This window comes from Pelophylax lessonae (assembly GCF_965119305.1).
Source record: "Pelophylax lessonae genome assembly, chromosome: 11".
Classification (NCBI taxonomy): domain Eukaryota; kingdom Metazoa; phylum Chordata; class Amphibia; order Anura; family Ranidae; genus Pelophylax; species Pelophylax lessonae.
Genome location: NC_138778.1, coordinates 24,297,203 through 24,319,038, shown reverse-complemented (window position 1 = coordinate 24,319,038; position 21,836 = coordinate 24,297,203). Strand labels below are relative to the sequence as shown.

At 45.5% G+C, this 21,836-nt stretch overlaps 1 protein-coding gene across 1 annotated transcript in view; it reads right to left on the bottom strand.

The window, feature by feature from the left end:
- The window catches only part of SLC16A3 (solute carrier family 16 member 3), a 91,851-nt gene that overhangs the window by 34,541 nt on the left and 35,474 nt on the right, over positions 1-21,836 (bottom strand). The window contains exon 2 of the mRNA XM_082272477.1: positions 2,677-2,918. Within this exon, the coding sequence (XP_082128603.1) occupies positions 2,677-2,899 (223 nt within the window). The 5' untranslated portion in view covers positions 2,900-2,918. The remainder of the gene's footprint in view (positions 1-2,676; positions 2,919-21,836) is intronic.

The window sequence follows — 21,836 nt, the reverse complement described above, 5'->3', positions numbered from 1 at the left end:
CATTGATGGGGGCACGCTGTGGCACTCTGCATTGAGGGGGCACGCTGTGGCACTCTGCATTGATTGGGGGCACGCTGGTCACTATGCATTGATGCCCCCTTCAGCGGGTCGCAGAAAAATTATCAAACGTTGACTGGTCCGCGGCTATAAAAAGATTGGGGAGCAATGCTCTAGGGTATTTGCTTAGAAAATATATATATAATGTTTGGGGGTCAAAAGTAGTTTTCTAGCAAAAACATTTATGATTTTTACATGTAGGAGAGGAATGGCAGAATTGGCCCAGACTGGAAATGGTTAACATATACAGTATATAAAGCGTAAGCAGTATTGTCATTCAATTAGGCTAGCCAGCAGAATTCTACTGACCAGTAGAATTTCGTTCAAAATTTTTAATTGTAAGAACATTTATTCAATTTTCTAATTATTAATGGGGTCAAATCAGTGTTAGTTTTCGACCACAGTGACTAAAAAATTTGAAGGCGCAAGATGGAAAGTTTTTCTCTAAAGAATACATTTCTAACAGTAAATGTGGATTTCATTTGTGAAATCCCATTCGCTTGAAAATCTAATGTTAAAGCAAACAAGACTTTAGTACTTTGGAACGACAATCCGCAAGTCATTAAAGGGTAACTCCACTTTGTGGGGAAGAAAATGAAAAAAACAAAGAAAAAAACAAAGAAAAAATAATATAGCGTATACAATTGCGACACAAATCATATTGTAATTGAATGTTAATAAAAATTATCTTTACTTTTCTATCTGCAGCTGTTGTAATTTTCTGAAAATGCAATGCATTATGGCTACCTGGAGCTGTTCTGTACACAGAATGTATACTGACCACACCCCAGAAACATCATTTCCTGCTTGTGTGATTGGCTCACCAATTTTCCCAGAAGTCTGCACTAAGATACAAGTCAGATTTCAGGCATCCCCTGCAACAAAAATGTCATTTTTGGTGAGATACTCCCTATAGCAGTGATGGCGAACCTTGACACCCCAGATGTTTTTTCTACATTTCCCATGATGTTCAACTAAATTGCAGAGTGCATGAGCATCATGGGAAATGTAGTTCCAAAACATCTGTGGTGCCAAGGTTCACCATCACTGCCCTATAGGAACGCGTCTAAAGGGATGCAGGCCCAGCAGCTTTACTCATTAGTGCTGTGCAGCTGCCACAGCTGGTTGATAATTATGAAACCACTCCCATCAGACCCACTCAGCACAGGAGAACAGAGGAACAAACAATGATTTCTTCAGAACAACAAAAGGTAGAAATCTGCCACAAAGTTTGTTAACCACTTAAGCCCCGGAAGATTTTACCCCCATTCCGACCAGGGGGTATTTTGCGATTCGGCACTGCGTGACTTTAACGGACAATTGCGCGGTCGTGCGACGCTGTACCTAAACGAATTTGGCGTCCTTTTTTTCCCACAAACAGAGCTTTCTTTTGGTGGTATTTGATCACCTGTGCGATTTTTTGATCACGCGCTATAAACAAAAAAAGAGCGTCAATTTTGCAAAAATAGCAATATTTTTCACATTTTTTTATATGAAATTCCCCCCCAAAAAAATGTAAAAATCAAAATTTTTTAACATTTTCGGCCAATTTGTTTTATGCTACCTATGTTTGGTAAAAAAAATCGCAAAAAGCGTATTTTGATTGGTTTGCGCAAAAATTATCGCGTTTACTAACAAAGGGAAAGATTTTTGTCATTTTTGTTGTTTTTTTTTTAACGCGTAATGGCGGCGATCTGCGATTTTTTTTGCGGTACTGCGACATTGCGGCGGACAGATCGGACCCTTGACTGACATTTTTGACACTTTTGGGGTTACCAGTGACATTTCTACAGTAATCAGTGCTATATATATGCACTGTTACTGTAAAAATACACTGGTAGTGAAGGGGTTAACTTTATTTGGGAGGGAGGGGCTGTGTGTGTCCCTAGGGGCGTGCTTTCTACTGTGATTGGCTGTGGCTTCAGCTGTAAGGACACTGATCAACGGATCTACATAGTAGATCCATGTGATCAGTGTCTTTGCAGCGAGGAGAATGACAGGCAGCTTGTTTACACAAGCTGCCTGACATTCTCCCTCTCCCCCGCCGATCGCCGAGTGGCCGGCGGACATCGGGTCCGCTGGTCACACGCGCGGGGGGGTCCGTGACCACGCGGGAGCGGGAGCGCGCCTCCGGGGGCGCGCGCTCGCTCCCTAGACCCTCACAAGCAAGCAACGTAGCCCTACGTTAGTTTGCCTGTGAGGGGCTGACCGCCGACGTAGATAGTCGTGCGGCGGTCGGCAAGTGGTTAAAATCCTTGCAATGTACAGAGATCACCCAGAGGGGAATGTTTTTTTCTGAACCAAAGTGGAGTTACGCTTTAAATGTAATGAGAATTTTCCCATAAACATTAGTTCAAAATCTACTAAGGAATGGCCAGCTTTAGGATTTACAATTTTTGGTAGCTGTTCAACCATTGCAAGAAAAAGTCAATTTGATGCACGTAGTTAATGATTTCTTGCAATTTTCACCCCGCCACTGCCATACTTTTCTTTTTAACCAGAGGTCTTCCTTAACAATAACAAGAAGTGGTTGTCTGGGTTTGGTTCATTTTTTACCATCACATTCAGTATAAGCCAGAAGGATATATAGAAGGCAAGATGTGTCTGACAAGCACTCACCTGTTCCATATAACATAGCAAGCAAGATGGAAGAAATCCACGCTGTGTCACTGTATCCGATCCCAAATTCTCTGATAAGTTCCTTGAAAAACACGCTGACTGCCTTGGGGAAGGCATAGGAGAAACCGGTGATGACAAAACATCCGAAGAGCACGGCCCAGCCCCAACCGCCATCTGGGGCCTTCACATTACTTGGATTGTCGTCTACAACCACAGCTCCCATGATGCTTTACTCCGACTGCCTGTAAGAAATACGGAGGGCAATGTAATTACAAGGAACAATGTCCTAGGGTCATGCATGTTTGTGTACAGACTTACTCAGCAACGCTTTTATTCTGGGGGAACAATAGGTTTTAAGCAGCGGGGAGCTTGGGCTCGGCTTGGGTTCAGTCCTAACTTATGTTTGGCCGAACCCAAAAGGAAAAAATGCCTGGCCAAACAACTGTAGCTGAGGCATTCCCCACCCTGCAGTTGCATGTAAACAAAGGGCTGGGAGTGCTGGTGACATCAATGACCACATAGCCTTATCACTCCATCCGATCTGCTGAGAAGCCAGCAAATTAGGTCAATGATGTTCCAAGCATTGCTGTCCATTTATGTTCATGCAGCTGCAGGTTGGGGAATGCCTCAGTGGAAATGGATTGGCCTGACAACTTCCTTCCAGGTTCGTCTGAACATGGGTTTGGACCGAACGCAAGCTAAACCCATGCTAATATACAGAGAAGAGCGCACACATGCAAAAGAAATGACTATCAAATATAAAGGCAATCAATAAATAAAAATGGGGATTTGGTCCCACCATATTGCCATATTGTTCTCAAGCCCACCACTACGTCAAAGTACCCCATTGTCAGGGGGTCCTACACTATCCATAAAATGAAGGATGAATCCAGCCTCTCTAAACCATTGGAGATACTCACTCCTTACTGGGAGAGATGTGCAACTGCACTATAAGGGACTCCTCCTATATCTGCTTACTAGTGGACACCCAAGCTCATCCCTGGTTTCAAGGATGTCCACCAACCCCTACCTCAATGAATCTACTTTAAGAATACCTGTTTAAGTCAAGGGTATGTACCAGCTGGTTCACAGGTCTTCAAGAACTGCTGCAACCACACATTACAATCTGACTGAACAATCTCTGTACAATCCTATTTAGATCTACCAAAACTATGTGATATTGCAACCTATCTGTGTCCAATAAGGCAGGCCTTAAAGCGGTTGTAAACCTAAAATAAAAAAAAAAAACCTGCAAGACAAAGGCATAATGAGCTAGTATGCGGGCGCTGACATGATCCCTCAGCGTCTCTTCCGGGTTCGGCGGCTCCGGCGATGTGGGAGTCATTTTCCGGCAAGCTCCCGGCAAGGGAAGCTGAAGGTCCGCCGGACCTTCAGAGCGCATGCGGCGCTCGCGTGAGCGGCTGCATGCACTGCAAATGTTAATATTAAATAAATATTAATAAATATTAATTGTACCTACAGGTAAGCCTTATTATAGGCTTACCTGTAGTTAAAAGTGAATAAAAGCGGTATACTACCACTTTAACTCTGCATAGTTCTTGGTAGATCTAAAGATTGTAAAATCATGATTGCAATGTGAAAGCCCATCTTATAAGAAATCATACACCGCCATGGAAACAGTTAGGAATGGACATTTGAAACAAACTGAATCTCCACACTTAAAGTGAACCTTTGTCTTGCCCATGTAGAGGAAAGCGACAAGGTCAGTTACCTTGCCCTCTTCCTAACTGCCCATACTTACCTTTCCTTCATTCACCTCATTGGGAGCAAAAGGTTTTGCCTCTGGGTGTTGGAAAATAAACCCCTGGGTGTTGGAAGATATACAAAAGCATGGGCCCCTGCCCCCACCTATAACTGGCCTTCGCAGCAAGGAGCACAAGGAAGGGCAATGCATGCAAAAACAAAACCAAAGATAATTCCCAGCTCAACCCACCCACCAGTCTGCTACCAACCAAATTAACCTAACAGTTTGCATTGAAAACAGTGTGAATTTAGTCTACTAAAATATCGTCGACTATAAATCTGTGTCTGTAGTTCATGTTCAAATCATAATACCAGAAATAATAAACATATTATTCGATATTTTTCTCCAAGAGTACATAATGTTTGGCATTTCCAAAGAAATAATGCAATAAAATGTAACTAAACTCATTAGATTTTAGTAGTCTAAAATGTATCAGTGATTTTAGTAGACTAAAATATGACTAAAACTAAAACATTTCAGATGACAAAAATACGACTAAAACTAAAATGGCATTTTAGTCAAAAGACTATAACTAAAACGAAATCGAAATTTAACGTTAAAATTAACACTGGTTAAAAACAGGGGTTTAGTTAGCACACAGATGCAAATACATGTGTAAGCTGCAGAGCTGCTCCAAGGCACCCCGATATTTCTGCAGTCCTAGCTCTTGTAAATTTATGAGACCCTCCACAGTGGAAGCACATGCATTCAAATGGATAGATAGAAGGCAGGTCAGCCTAGAGGTAGCCCATCCCTCCTTAAAGGCACAGGGGCACACTGGACACCCAACACATTGCACAATGGCAGCAAAGGTATCCAGCGTGTCCCCTCACCAGTATTACATCAGTAACAAACAAATGGCTCCTGCCCCCACCTATAACTGGCCTTCACAGCTAAGGAGCACATGGAAGGGCAATGCATGCAAAACAAACCCAAAGAAATTTCCCAGCTCTATCTATCCGTTAGAAGGCATGTGCTTCCACTGTGGAGGGTCTCATAAATTTACAAGAGTTAGGAATGCAGAAATATTGGGGTGCCTTGGAGCGCCTCCGCAGTCTATGCATGTAATTGTAAATGTGTGCTAACTAAACCCCTGTTTTTAACACAAACTGCTAGACAGGTTAATTTGGCTGGTAGCGGACTGGTTGATGAGTTAAGGTAGGAATTCTCTTTGGTTTTATTTTGCATATGTTGGAAGAGAAACCACTAGGTGTTGGAAGATATACCCCTGGGAGTTGGAAGATATACCCCTGGGTGTTGGAAGATATACCCCTGGGTGTTGCAAGGTTTATCCCTGGGTGTTGCAATGTATACCCCTGGGTGTTGCAAGGTATACCCCTCGGTGTTGGAAGGTATACCCCTCGGTGTTGGAAGGTATACCCCTCGGTGTTGGAAGATATACCCCTCGGTGTTGGAAGGTATACCCCTCGGTGTTGGAAGGTATACCCCTGGGTGTTGGAAGGTATACCCCTGGGTGTTGCAAGGTATACCCCTCGGTGTTGGAAGGTATACCCCTCGGTGTTGGAAGGTATACCCCTCGGTGTTGGAAGGTATACCCCTCGGTGTTGGAAGGTATACCCCTGGGTGTTGGAAGGTATACCCCTCGGTGTTGGAAGGTATACCCCTCGGTGTTGGAAGGTATACCCCTGGGTGTTGGAAGACATACCCCTGGAGTTGGAAGGTATACCCCTGGGTGTTGGAAGGTATACCCCTGGGTGTTGAAAGGTATACCCCTGGGTGTTGAAAGGTATACCCCTGGATGTTGAAAGGTATACCCCTGGATGTTGAAAGGTATACCCCTGGATGTTGAAAGGTATACCCCTGGGTGTTGGAAGATATTCCCCTTGGTGTTGGAAGATATACCCCTGGGTGTTGGAAGATATTCCCCTTGGTGTTGGAAGATATACCCCTGGGTGTTGAAAGGTATACCCCTGGATGTTGAAAGGGATACCCCTGGATGTTGAAAGGGATACCCCTGGGTGTTGAAAGGTATTCTTCTTGGTGTTGGAAGATATACCCCTGGGTGTTGAAAGGTATACCCCTGGGTGTTGGAAGATAAACCCCTGGGTGTTGGAAGATAAACCCCTGGGTGTTGGAAGATAAACCCCTGGGTGTTGGATGGATGTAGCTCACTCTGCTTCCTCCCACATGACAGCACCGATGCTTGGTGATTGGCTCAAAGCTCTCACATAGGGAGGGGAGAGAGTCCTCTGCTCTGAGTAAGCACTGGGCTCTTTTCACTCGTAGCTGCTAAATGGAGAAAGAAAGGGATGATGAACGGGGAAGGGGATGTTAAGTGACCCGTAGCTTTTCTCAGCTTGGGCAAAGCACATGTTTCCTTTTAGCTGGTAATAATATTCAACAATAGTGCAGTTTTCCCCTCTTAAGTGGGGTACACACTAGTAGAAAATCTGCCGAAAATTCCCGTCCGAGGTAAAATCGTACGATTTTCGGCTAGTGTGTACACAACTTTCAGCAGCCGATGCCGACATTTTCAATGAAAAAAAAACACCAAATCGTCCGTCCCCAGACAACCAATTTTCGTTTAATGTGTATGCAGTACGTCCGTGAAAAATCGGATACGAAAGACCGCGCCTGATCTGAAGTTGCTGACAACCCGGAAGTCTGGGAACAAATGTCCCAAAAAAAAAAAAAATCGGATGAGAAATTTCGTGAACATTTATGCACTGTCAACTAAAAACGGTAATGACCGCTGAGCAAGAGAGAGAAAAATCTGAGGATATTTCGTCCGATTTCCGTCAAGTGTGTACGAGCCTTTTGGAGGTGTGTGCTATTGTTTACTTGTATTCTCTCCTTGTCGGGACCATGAAGTCTGCTCTCTTCCTGACCTCAGGGCTAACTGAAACACTGCCAAATAACAAAGCTGCTGTTTTTCTTTCTTGCATTCCTGACTTCACAAACATTTAGTGAGAGTCTTTTATGAGCACAGCACTCAGGCAAGAGAGAGAGGATGCAACTTTGTGAGGTTCTTACAGCCAGACGCTCGCACTGACATTTCTGCTCTGACAGGGATAGAATACAAATAAATATTCATTTAAATAATTAATAAGAAGTAAGGGAGCTGCATTATAACAATTCAAGAGTGGAGATTTAGACTGATACAGAGTACAGACCACTGGTAACCATTTCTCTGAAGAGACAGTCCCTCAACATGCTTTTACGTGTTGGATGTCAATGAGCTGAGTCACTCAGTGCCTAATAGATGTGGGTGGTATGGTCCCAGCTCCACTGACATGCCACGGCCTTTATAAAAGGGTCTCATTCCTTCTGCTGCATTTTTCATTTATTTTATATTGCAGGAAACAGCAGAAAGAAAGTCTTACCAGGGGAGGGGGTGAAGTGAACACCAACAAGTAAATGGAAAGTCTTTTTATCTATTCATCTAGCCAGTGTCGGTTTTAGGCTCCATGCACACAGGGCGTTATAAAAACGTGCTCAAAAGCTGTTTACTTGACGCCGGGAAAAAGCGGCGTCAAAAACGCGCGTCAAGCCGCGTTTTGCATTGGCGTTTAGGCGCGTTTAGGCGCGTTTAGGCGCGTCAGCGCTAACAAGCGTTTTTTAAAGTAAACACAACTTTTTACATAAATTCACTCACATATTACCCAGAATTCCATAAAATATGATAAATATCACATGACTATGCCATTTTGTGAGGAGAAACTGAGGAGAGAGCATTTGTTTTGAGGAAAATGGATCCTGTGATTCAAAAAATCGATGAGGCAATCCTTCTGATTGCTCTGCATAGGATGCGGCGGAGGAGACAGATGGAGGAGGAGAGAAGCAGCAGACGGCGTAGATTCTGGGTACATCCCATTGTATCCCAGCGTCCTACGTTGGGGTACTTTCAGAGCATGTACACCCATCTTCGCATGCATCCTGAAAAATTCTTCAACTTTACAAGAATGTCAGTATCTGTCTTCGATGACCTGCTGGGGATGCTCAGGCCAAGGTTAGAAAGGATGGACACCAGGATGAGAAGCAGTGTGTCACCAGAGGAACGACTGCTCGTGACACTCCGGTAAGTGATATTTGCTTTGAAAGGGGGGTTAGTGCCTGTTCACACATATGCAATGTCACACATTGCATGACATTGCATGCATGCAATTTGTACCGAACTGCTATGCAAATCGCATGCGATGTCTGTTCATTGCGATTTCTTGCAAACCGATTGCATAGCTTATGTCGCATTGCATGTGTACAAAATGTATTGCGTTGTATTGTTTTGACACTCCCAATTTTGATCTTTTTTAGGTTCCTTGCTACAGGATCGAGTTTCGTGTCCTTACACCACCACTTTCTTCTTGGTGTCTCGACGATTGGCAAGATAGTCCGAGAAAGCTGTATGACAATATGGGAGGAGCTTAATCAAGTCGTAATGCCGGAGCCAACTGAAGACCTCTGGGAAGCAGTGGTTGATGAATTTTGGGAAAAAACTCAGTTTCCCAATTGTCTGGGCGCACTGGATGGCAAACATATCAGGGTCAAGAAGCCTCCTCACTCAGGTTCGTCATATTTTAACTATAAAAAATACTTTTCGGTGGTCCTGCTGGCATTAGCTGATGCGAATCTGCGTTTCATTGTGGTTGACGTTGGAGCATATGGCAGCCAGAGTGATGCCCGCATTTTTCGTGAGTCAGCGTTTGGACGTCGGCTAAACGAAGGAAGGTTCAACATTCCAGAAAGAAGGCCTCTACCTTGTACCGAGGAACCAAGCTTACCATTGGTCATGGTAGCGGACGAGGCCTTCGGACTTAGTGAAAATATAATGAGGCCATACAGTGGCAATTGTCTCAGCGACAGCCAAAAAATATTTAATTATCGTCTCAGCCGTGCACGCCGCGTTGTTGAATGTGCCTTTGGAGTCCTGACAGCAAAATGGAGAGTGTTACTCACCTGCATGCAGCTTGATGTGGAAAATGCCATTAGGGTGGTCCTGGCATGCTGTGTTCTCCACAACTTCCTGCGGGAGAAGGAGAGGAGCACCGTTGAACCGGAACCCCGAAACCAAAATCAACGAGTGCAATATTTGGACTTAAGGTCAACGGCACGGGTGATAGGCATTCGTAACCAGTTTGCCGATTTCTTCTTATCACCTGATGGAGAAGTTTCGTGGCAAAATGATTTTATTTAAAAAAAATGTTGTATCTTTCTAAGCTCTGCCTTCTTGTTTTTTTTAGAAATAAAGCAATTTAAAATTTGGCAGTTCTTTTCATGTCTCCCATTTCTTCAGTTCAGCTGTGCCTTGTACCTTGTTGGGCAGAAGAAAAAGAGTCCTTTTCTTCTGCTTGAGGCAAGCGTACGATATCCCTTGTTGGGCTGCACTTACGCTTGCCCCAGGCAGAAGAAAAAGAGTCCTTTTCTTCTGCTTGAGGCAAACGTATGATACCCCTTTTTGGGCTGCACTTACGCTTGCCCTAGGCAGAAGAAAAAGAGTCCTCTTCTTCTGCTTGAGGCAAGCGTATGATACCCCTTTTTGGGCTGCACTTACGCTTGCCCCAGGCAGAAGAAAAAGAGTCCTTTTCTTCTGCTTGAGGCAAGCGTACGATATCCCTTGTTGGGCTGCACTTACGCTTGCCCCAGGCAGAAGAAAAAGAGTCCTTTTCTTCTGCTTGAGGCAAGCGTATGATATCCCTTGTTGGGCTGCACTTACGCTTGCCCCAGGCAGAAGAAAAAGAGTCCTTTTCTTCTGCTTGAGGCAAGCGTACGATATCCCTTGTTGGGCTGCACTTACGCTTGCCCCAGGCAGAAGAAAAAGAGTCCTTTTCTTCTGCTTGAGGCAAGCGTATGATATCCCTTGTTGGGCTGCACTTACGCTTGCCCTAGGCAGAAGAAAAAGAGTCCTTTTCTTCTGCTTGAGGCAAGCGTACGATATCCCTTGTTGGGCTGCACTTACGCTTGCCCCAGGCAGAAGAAAAAGAGTCCTTTTCTTCTGCTTGAGGCAAGCGTATGATACCCCTTTTTGGGCTGCACTTACGCTTGCCCTAGGCAGAAGAAAAAGAGTCCTCTTCTTCTGCTTGAGGCAAGCGTATGATATCCCTTGTTGGGCTGCACTTACGCTTGCCCCAGGCAGAAGAAAAAGAGTCCTTTTCTTCTGCTTGAGGCAAGCGTATGATATCCCTTGTTGGGCTGCACTTACGCTTGCCCTAGGCAGAAGAAAAAGAGTCCTTTTCTTCTGCTTGAGGCAAGCGTATGATATCCCTTGTTGGGCTGCACTTACGCTTGCCCCAGGCAGAAGAAAAAGAGTCCTTTTCTTCTGCTTGAGGCAAGCGTATGATACCCCTTTTTGGGCTGCACTTACGCTTGCCCCAGGCAGAAGAAAAAGAGTCCTTTTCTTCTGCTTGAGGCAAGCGTATGATACCCGTATGCTAACATACTGCTGAAGTGTACCTTAACCCCAAAAAAAAAACATACAAATTCTTGTTTAAAGATTTATTGAACAAGCTGGAGTAACAAAACAAAAAAGAAAACTGGAGTAACAAAACCAAAAAAGCTCAAGTTTATAACTGCTGATATTGAGCAGATTGGTCAGCAGGGCTCAGATGAGGTGATTGGGGACGGGGGACAGTGGATTCAGGGTGGGAATGGGTAGGTTGGGGCAGGCGCTCATTCCCAAAGTCCTGGGGATGGTAGGGTCCTTGGAAGGCAGGGGGTATGGCAAAATTGGAGCATGTTGCATGTCCTGGAGGAGGGGGAGGAGTAAATTCCGTGGGGAAATGTGGGGAGTAATAGGAATTGCCAGATGGTGGCTGCCATCTAGGCTGCTGATATGAGGGGGGTGGTAGCATTGCTACAGTCCTGGAGGACATTGATAGATCCTGAAGAGCACTGGATGGATCGCTAGGTGGTCGCCCACCACTTAATTTTGATGTACGATATTGCATAGCAAAAACGTACATGCGATCCATACAGTGCCTCTCCTCGGGTCCACCAATCTCCTCCAGGACGTGGTACAGGTTCCGCAAGAATGAGGCGCGCGCATTCAAAGGATCCAAAAATGGGTCCACGACGCGCCTCTCCTGCCTCACTTCCTGCAGCAAGGCTACCACCCTATCCTCTGTTTCAGGGGCGAACATGCCACCCCTCTGGCGCTGATTGCGGCCTCTGCCACGGGTACTGCCATTGCCACGGCCACGAACTTCCACCTGGTATTCAGGTTCCTGGCGGATGCTGCTGGCAGGTGTAACCTGGCTCGTAGATTCCTGTGAACAAAAATGGGCATGTTCAGATTGGTACATAGACTGACAGACAGAAGAGACATAATGGACAGATAATTACCTGTGCTGGTGATGGGCTTTGGGAAATGGAGAGATTGGGGGATAGCACCTCCGCTTCTGTTACACTCCCACTTTCTATACAAGCTGCATCTGGAGCATCCACCTCCTCCTCGATAGGATCCCTGTGGTCTGAAATGTTTGATGTTGTTCTATAGAGAATTAAAATGTGAATGTACATTTTTTAATTTTTGTTAGGGTATATGTGACATAAAAAAAAAAAAATTAACTTACTCTCTTGCATTTTGCAGCATTGATCGGCGCAGGAACGCTAGGTTGTTATGAAATAAATATTGTTTTCTGGGTGGAGCTGCTGCTCCACTCCGCTGAGATTTTTCTATTTCTGTTAAATCTCTCCTTACTCTGTCCCGTATTGATTTCCAGCGCCGTTGTAATGCTTTGGCTATGGAAAATTGAAAAAAGGGTTAATATGCTTTCTAATAAACATAGCAAAGGAATTAAAAAAAAAAAAAAAAAACTTACTTCGTTCTTGTTTTGATGAATTGCTCAGCCGGGCCCAGTCTGGTATGAGAGCATTTGAAATTTCCGTCCAGATCTTTGTTTTACGTATTCTGTCATTATATGATGGGTGGGATAAATCCCAGAGCTCTGGATTAACTTCAATTGCTGAAATCAGCTCTGCCTGTTGAATGTTAGTAGCCATGCTTCTTTTACACACTATCCACTCTTCTCAACAGGGGCAAAGGTCTCTTGGGTAATGTGGGCATGTATTTGCTGTTTTCCATGTGATTACAGTCACCAATCACATTTTTTCTGTATTTCCTGGTTTCCAGGTCATTACAATGACCAATCACAGTTAAAAAAAAAAAAAAAAAAAAAAACGCTTGACGCTGCTTGACGCGCGTTGTGCCGCGTTTAGCCGCGTTTAGGCGCGTTTAGTAGCGTCAGGCGTTTTTTGCAGCTTGACGCTGGAGCTCCTGAACCCACAGTTTCTGGGTTTTTTTTGGAGCTGTAAAACGCCTATGCCACTTGGAGCTCCTAAAAGCTCTATGTGTGCATGAGTCCATAGAATAACATGGATGGGCGTTCTGCAGCTGCAAAAAAAAACGTCTGACGCTGCTAACAGCAGCTCCAAAAACGTCCAGTGTGCATGAGGCCTTAGGCATGGGCGAACGGGGCAGCCGCCCGGGGCGGCATTTTTTCATGACACGTGGGGGGCGGCATGACAGTGTTTCCCAACCCCTGGGCCGTGGACCGGTACCGGTCCGTGGATCAAATGGTACCGGGCCGCCCGAGGAGCTTTGAATAATTTCACTGTGGCAGCCGAGCCGAGGCGCAGAGCATTGCTCCCCCCCCCCCCCGAGCCCGCCCATTGTGTGACAATGGCGAATGAAAATTCGCTATTGTCACACTGGTCCTCCCGCTTCCTGATTGGCCGAAAGGCAAACCCCACGCCATTGGCCGAGGAGGAGGCGCAGCGGGAGGACTGAGGAGACGTGGGGAATCCGGGTACTGAACTGAAGAGAAGTGAGGTAAGTGAACGGACGGGTCTCGCGGGGGGAACGCTGGCGCTCTGCATTGAAAGGTGGCACGCTGGCATCTCTACATGAAAGGGTGCAATGCTGTGGCACTCTGCATTTATTGGGGGCAATGCTGTGGCACTCTGCATTTATTGGGGGCATTGCTGTGGCACTCTGCATTTATTGGGGGCATTGCTGTGGCACTCTGCATTTATTGGGGGCATTGCTGTGGCACTCTGCATTTATTGGGGGCAATGCTGTGGCACTCTGCACTTATTGGGGGCAATGCTGTGGCACTCTGCATTTATTGGGGGCAATGCTCTGGCACTCTGCATTTATTGGGGGCAATGCTGTGGCACTCTGCATTTTTTGGGGGCAATGCTGTGGCACTCTGCATTTATTGGGGGCAATGCTGTGGCACTCTGCATTTATTGGGGGCCTTGCTGTGGCACTCTGCATTTATTGGGGGCAATGCTGTGGCACTCTGCATTTATTGGGGGCCTTGCTGTGGCAATCTGCATTTATTGGGGTCAATGCTCTGGCACTCTGCATTTATTGGGGGCAATGCTCTGGCACTCTACATTTATTGGGGGAAATGCTCTGGCACTCTGCATTTATTGTTATGTTGTCATGTTATTTTTTTTGGGGGGGGGGGGGCGTCGGGAGGGAGTCTTGCCCGGGGAGCAATTTAATGTAGAACCGCCACTGCATCTAGCCTACAACATAGAAGAGTCAACGAGTTTGTCATCTTAGTCACTGTTTGTCCATTATGTTTACAGATTCCATTTATCCCTGTGAGCCCCTTTTTAGGTTTGTGCTGTTGCCTAGACACCATTGTTCAATTTTAAATTGATAAAGGTTGACGCCTGTTGGATACATAAAACGTTAACGCTGATAAGTGACCAAACTGCTTATAGCATCAACCCCCACATTAGAAGGGACATAACAGGCAAGCACGCTCATCCAACATTCAACTGATATTTTATATGTGCAATATCTCACAAAAGTAAGTACACCCCTCACATTTTTGTACATTTTTTATTCTATCTTTTCATGTGACAACACTGAAGAAATTACACTTTGCTACAATGTAAAGTAGTGAGTGTACAGCTTGTATAACAGTGTAAATTTGCTGTCCCCTCAAAATAACTTAACACACAGCCATTAATGTCTAAACCACTGGCAACAAAAGTAAATACACGCCTAAGTGAAAATGTCCGAATTGGGCCCAATTAGCCATTTTCCCTCCCCGATGTCATGTGGCTCGTTAGTGTTACAAGGTCTCAGGTGTGAATGGGGAGCTGGCGTGTTACATTTGGTATAATCACTCTCACTCTCTCATACTGGTACCTGGAAGTTCAACATGGCACCTCATGGCAAAGAACTCTCTGAGGATCTGCTAAGAAAAAAATGTTTGCTCTACATAAAGATGGCCTGGGCTAAGAAGATTGCCAAGACCCTGAAACTGAGCTGCAGCACGGTGGCCAAGACCATACAGCGGTTTAACAGGACAGGTTCAGCTCAGAACAGGCCTCGCCATGGTCAACCAAAGAAGTTGAATGCACGTGCTCAGCATCATATCCAGAGGTTGTCTTTGGGAAATGGACGTTATGAGGGCTGCCAACATTGCTGCAGAGGTTGAAGGGGTGGGGGATCAGCCCGTCAGTGCTCAGACCATACGCCGCACACTGCATCAAATTGGTCTGCATGGCGGTCATCTTCTAAAGATGATGCACAAGAAAGCCAGCAAACAGTTTGCTGAAGACAAGCAGACTAAGGACATGGATTACTGGAACCATATCCTATGGTCTGATGAGACAAGAATAAACTTATTTGCACAGTGCCAAATACCAGCGCAAAGAGGTATACAATAATAAATAGTATATAATAAATAAATAATAGATACCACTCATAAATGAATAATATTAAAGTGCAACGTGCAATTCATGTGCAAATAATATCCTGTGATATCCCCACTCCGGGGTTGTAAATATTGGGATCAGTAAAAAAAATAGTGCCAGTCTAATATAAGAAAAAATTAAGCAGTGATAGTCCAATAGGTAAATAAAAGACCAAAATTCAAAAGTGTCCCAGAGGTGCTTAAGTGCCAAGAGGAAAGTGCAAAATCATGCCATCAATCCAGTGCTGTGAATAGTGCCGATCCTCCCCCTCTGGATGTTCAACTTACCGGACTAAGATGACCCCTAAGCTGTATAGTCAAAAAGGGTCGATAAAGCTTGTGTCCCAGTAAGGAACTTGGTATAGATATCCTTAGGGATAAGGTGTCTGTGGCTCTCAGTATCTCTCAGTACTCCGATGTACATAGGTGGAGGAAAAAGCTCACAATAGTGTAACTCTGATATAACTTTTAATAGGTATAGATAAAAGATTACACTCACATTTAATGGTAAAACTTCAGGCAGATACAGTTTGTAAGGCGAGTCTGGACGTGGAGTGCGCTCGGGATGGTTCCTGGTCCCGGCATGCGTTCCACCGTACCGAAAGTGACGTGCCGATGACCGTAAACCGGAAATTGCGCAATACCTATTAAAAGTTATACAAAAACTAGGTGCTGCTATACCGCTCTTTATTCCAAAAAGTGATTCACCACAGCCCGCTCTTCAGAGGGCGGTAAGCATTGTGACCAGTGTGAAAGAGCCCTTACTGTGTTAACACCGGTTGATATTGGATATTGGAAAGCATTAGGAATGAAGTAAGCCCATCAGATTTTGTTGTTGTTTTATTTGGGGAGATTTCCCCTGATGCCTGTTCGGGGGACACACCAGGCAGGGGAGGACTGGGCCAGGAGGCAGGGGGGCAGCTGCCCCCCGGGCCGCTCTAATGCCCCATAAAAAGGCTGCACTGCTTCTGCCACAACAGACATGCCTAAAGGATTCCTGATGAAGAGAAGTAAAAAGTCCTCACCCCTGACCTACTGAGTGCGGGATGAAGAAAAGGACAGAGCACAGGCCTCCCCCCTAACATGGATGGTGTAAACTGTGCCCCACTGGAGACTCCTCCCCTGGCCAGCCCTGACCAAGCTGTCCCAGCTCCACCCTGGTGGCCAGGTCGGGAACCTGGATTCGGCCAGTGAGTAGAGAGTATCTGGAGTGGAGCTTCAGCCTGGAATGGGGGTCAGGAGGAGGCCAGGAAGACGGAGAGTGTGAAGAGGCACCATGGGCCTCTGGTTTGTACTTGCCCCCTGGGCTGAAAAGTTGCCAGTCAGCCCCTGACACCAGGAATACTGTAAAGAGTTCTCCAGGGTTAGGGTGTATTGTCACAGGAACATGTGTCTCCAGGGGAAGATGTCTTTTCTATTCCTGTTCCAGTGACAGCTGTCACAGTTTGGATTTCCCTGTCTGTTCCAGTGACCTTGGTCATCAAGGACAAACAGAGAAGGGGAAATCTCTCCAGCAATAAAAACCTGGCAGAGCTTCTAATTCCAATCCTTTCCCGCTTCATCCAAAGTAAAAAAAAAAAACAAAAAAAACCCCCAAAAAAATATTTTGCATGACATGACTATATGCAAACTTTTTGCATGACATGAATACTATATAATCTCAGCAATATTCACACCACAGATATACTAACAGTCAAAATACAATCAAGTTAAAAATTAATCTGAAAAAGTAATGACGATATTTTACTGTGCCAAAATATCCTGTGACACAATCTATTTTCCAAATAAATCGCCCTGGTTGTGTGCCATGAGCTTTTATCATTCACTGTGTAATGGAGGCCATACATGCTTAGATAAACAATCGATTTTTTCTAATCAATCTCTTCCAATAAGTCTAATTGATCTGTAAACAACAACCTAATTGATCGATATGTCATATATGTGAAAGTCTATTTCGATCAATAGTTATCATTTGTTTCTCTGTTTCCACGGTATAATCTCATAATCTGATTGATTGAAATACAATCATAATAATAGACAAAACATCTCAGTGCAATGCAAAGTGATCGATGATCGGAAGAGAAGATTTGCCTATTTGATTGTTTGTTAAATTGTTTTGATCAAAATGCACGTCGATCAGATAATATCAATCAAATCTTCTATGATACCATTCGTTATTATACCTAATCAGGTGTTGCCAGGGCTTTTTTTCAGTGGGAACACAGGGATACGCAGTTCCCACACCCCTGTATGTATGTAATGGCAAGGGTTGCTGGGATATCCTGCACAGGTGTCAAACTGGCGGCCCACCAGCTGTTGCGGAACTACAAGTCCCATGAGGCATTGCAGTTACAAGTTTGTATGACATGTATGACTCTCATAGGCAGAGGCATGATGGGACTTGTAGTTCTGCAACACCTGGAGGGCTATTGATGCTAGCTGCTGGGAGATTTATTGTTGCAGGAAGGGGACTATAGTTGAGAGGGTTTGTTGTTGCTGGTAGGAGATATATTGTTGCTGGGGATCTACTGTTGAGGGAGGTGTCTAAAGTTGCTGGAGGGGGGTCTACTGTTGAAGAAGTGGTCCATTGTTTCTAGGGGACCTACTGATGAGGGAGGGGTCTATTCTACTGTTGAGTGAGGGGTCTATTGTTGCTGGGGGATATTCTACTGTTGAGTGAGGGGTCTATTGTTGCTGGGGGATATGTCCTCTGGGGGAGGGCACTAGGTGGTAATAGCTGCTTGTATCGTAGCAACAGAGGGCACTAGGTGGAAATAGCTACCTGCATCCTAGCAACAGAGGACTCTAGTTGGGAATAGCTGCCCTGCATCCTAGCAATGGGGGGGCACTAGATGGGAATAGCTGCCTGCATCCTAGCAACGGAGGGCACTAGATGAGAATAGCTGCCTGCATCCTAGCAACGAAGGGCACTAGATGTGAATAGCTGCCTGCATCCTAGCAACGGAGGGCACTAGATGAGAATAGCCGCCTGCATCCCAGCAATGAAGGGCACTAGGTGGTAATAGCTGCTTGTATCCTAGCAATAGAGAGCAGTAGATGGGAATAGCTTTTATTAATTACTCAGGTTCTGAAGGGGGGTCTACTGTTGAAGAAGTGGTCCATTGTTTCTAGGGGACCTACTGATGAGGGAGGGGTCTATTCTACTGTTGAGTGAGGGGTCTATTGTTGCTGGGGGATATTCTACTGTTGAGTGAGGGGTCTATTGTTGCTGGGGGATATGTCCTCTGGGGGAGGGCACTAGGTGGTAATAGCTGCTTGTATCGTAGCAACAGAGGGCACTAGGTGGAAATAGCTACCTGCATCCTAGCAACAGAGGACTCTAGTTGGGAATAGCTGCCCTGCATCCTAGCAATGGGGGGGCACTAGATGGGAATAGCTGCCTGCATCCTAGCAACGGAGGGCACTAGATGAGAATAGCTGCCTGCATCCTAGCAACGAAGGGCACTAGATGTGAATAGCTGCCTGCATCCTAGCAACGGAGGGCACTAGATGAGAATAGCCGCCTGCATCCTAGCAACAAAGGGCACTAGATGTGAATAGCTGCCTGCATCCCAGCAATGAAGGGCACTAGATGTGAATAGCTGCCTGCATCCTAGCAACGGAGGGCACTAGATGGGAATAGCTGCCTGCATCCTAGCAACGGAGGGCACTAGATGTGAATAGCTGCCTGCATCCCAGCAATGAAGGGCACTAGGTGGTAATAGCTGCTTGTATCCTAGCAATAGAGAGCAGTAGATGGGAATAGCTTTTATTAATTACTCAGGTTCTGAGGCTAATAAAATGCACATAAGGCACTAAGTAAGTTTAATTACAACCTTAATCAGGGATGAGGTGGCAACCTTAGTGTGAACAAGGCCTTAGAGCGTGCAGGGCACTTTTCATGAAGGATCTAGCTGAGAGCATACTAGTTGCTGCATCTAATAAAACTGTGCTGCTACCCCAAAATAGCCCTTACTGATAAACAGGATGCATGGGAGTGTGCAGGGGTGTGCCCGAACACAACCTACTCACTATGTGCAGTGCCCCCCCCCTCCACCGGCTGTGCTGGTGGCTTCCCTCCTCTCCCCCTAGTTGCTGCGGGGGATGTTTCAGAATGGAGAGTAGGGGAAAGGGCTAGCAAATATGTAATTTACCAGTGCCTTCCTTTTCTAAATGAACACAGTGAAAACACTCACTGTGTTCATAACTGAAGCCTAGTAAACTGTGTTTATTATGCTTCAGTCTGTAAATAAACAGGAAGCTGCTCAGCACAGAGCACTTCTTATTCATTCACTGTCCAGTGCAGCTGAGGCTGCAGAGAAAGGCGTGTGTGTTTGAGCTATGACAGGATGAGATAGAGACGTAAGCCCCGTACACACGCGTCGATAATTGGCCGTGAATTTTCAGCCAACGTCCGATCGGCCGATTTTTGTCTTGTTAGTATGATGCTTCTGACAACCAACTCCGACTTTTCGGCCGAAGAAAATCTGGTGTGCAGGCTATAACATTTTTGTTGGCCATCAACACAACGGCCGATTTTCCGTCAGTCAATACAGATTTCGGCAGACAAAAATCTGATGAGCAAGACTGGGCATGCTCAGAGAAGAAAAAACACACGGCAAGTAAACCAGCACGACATCACTTCTGAAGTAGATTTTTGTTGGCCGTGAAAATTTGTGTGCAGTCTAGGCACATTCCAACCAACAAAACACCACTCTGCACAAAAGTCGGACGATTGGTCGGCCGATAATCGTTGCGTGTGTACGAGGCATGTGCTCGGATGGCCCCTAGTACTCAGGCTGTCAAATGTCCAATCAAAGAGAAGAAAAAATCCGGCACCACGATGTCTCAAAAAGAAAACATATGGGATTGTATTAGATTCATCCAATAAAAGGAATCAACACCTGTAGTAACTGGCGCGTTTCAGCCTCCTACATAGGCCTTATGGGCCATACACACTATAAGATTTTCTGAAGACTTTTTCCTTTAGATTTACCAAAACCAGATAATATGAGGTCAAACCTAAACACTTTTAATTTGTATGCAATCTGGCAGGCCCTTGTACTACATAGAATCTGAAGGAAAAAGTCTTCAGAAAATCTTATAGTGTGTATGGCCCTTTAGTCACATACCTCCCAACTTTTTGAGATGGGAACAAGGGACACCTATTAGAAAAAGTATGTAGGCATAGGACACACCCCCCCTCCTACCACGCCCAAAGAGCGTAAAAGAGAATTATACAAAAATAATGATTTGTTAAACCCACAAGTGATTTTTTTATTTATTTTTTTACCACTAATATTGCTTTATTCTGGCTTTTGAAACATAGAGATGCAGCAATTTTGAAATTGGATGAAAGGTTTGGCACTGGGAAAGACTTTTTTTAAGGATAAAAACTGCATTTTATAAACAACTATATAGATCAGACCAAAATGAGGGACAGATAGGGAGGAAAGAGGGACAGAGGGACTTTGTTCCAAATCAGGGACAGTCCCTCGCAATCAGAGACAGTTGGGAGCTATATAGTCATAGCTGAGAACGTTCTAGCTGCCATATTCTCATAGGGCTGTGTGCAGTAGGGATCGACCGATATTGTTTTTTCGTTGCCGACACCGATACCTTGGTCAATGCATATCGATATCGGCCGTTATTGGCCGATAATTTCGTACATTTCAAAAAATTTTTATTTTTTTTTTTTACTTGACAGGTACTCATGTAGAGGGACCCGGGGGTTCAAGTTTGGCTGTTTTGGAAGCTGTCATTTTTTTCAATTGGGCGCCAGCACCATGACATCACTTCCAGGTTTTTGCATGGAGACCCGATCAAAGCCGAATGCGGCTTTGATCGGGTCTACGGCGGCCGTGGCACAGGAGGTGGTGGGACAGAAGATCCGGGCGAGCCGCGGAAGGCGGCGGGAGGGGGGAACCACACACACACGTCCCCTCCCGCTCCTTGTAATGATAGCGGAGCGGCTTCTCAGCTACATCGGTTGTCAATACAAGACAGCCGACCGTCGGCTATGGACGCCGGTCAGGGCTTTTTTTCTCAGAGAATAGGTGCAGGCACTCCCCCTTCTAAGTTACTTTGTGTCTCCGCCCCCTACCCACCTCTGAGCACTAACCCTTGGTTGCACCCCTACCCACCTCCGAGCACCGACCCTTGAATCCACCCCCCCCTACCCAGCTTCCAGTACAGTCTCTTTTAGAGAATATAGAGCCAAGTATAATTTTGTAGTGGAATGTATGGAATTTGCTTATGATAACAAGAAAAGCAATAACATGGATCCCCCACAGCCAGCAGCAATAGACTCCCCCCAGCAGCAGCAAAAGATCTCCCAGCAGCCAACATCAATAGACACTCTAGCAGCCAGCAACAGTCAGGGCCAGATTCAGATTAACGTAGGGGCTATTGGAGCTGCAGCTCCAGGCCCCTACCTTTATATAGGCCCCGGGTTGGCCATATTCACTGTTACCGCTCTTCTGTCACTTGTAAACACAGAAGTCTGGCTTCTATGCTTGCTTCCCCAGGCAGCTCCCTCAGAACCTCCCCACACAGCACGAAGGCCGGACAAGGAGGGACAGTTGCCGATGCATGGATGTGTTTATGGGCTTCAGAGACATCATCCCATGTTGAATTAGGCATGCATGGCTGCACCCTTCCTCCTCTGGGTGCATGCCAAGGCACGGCCCTTAAGGCCCTTCAAAATCCTCAGCACCAAGCCC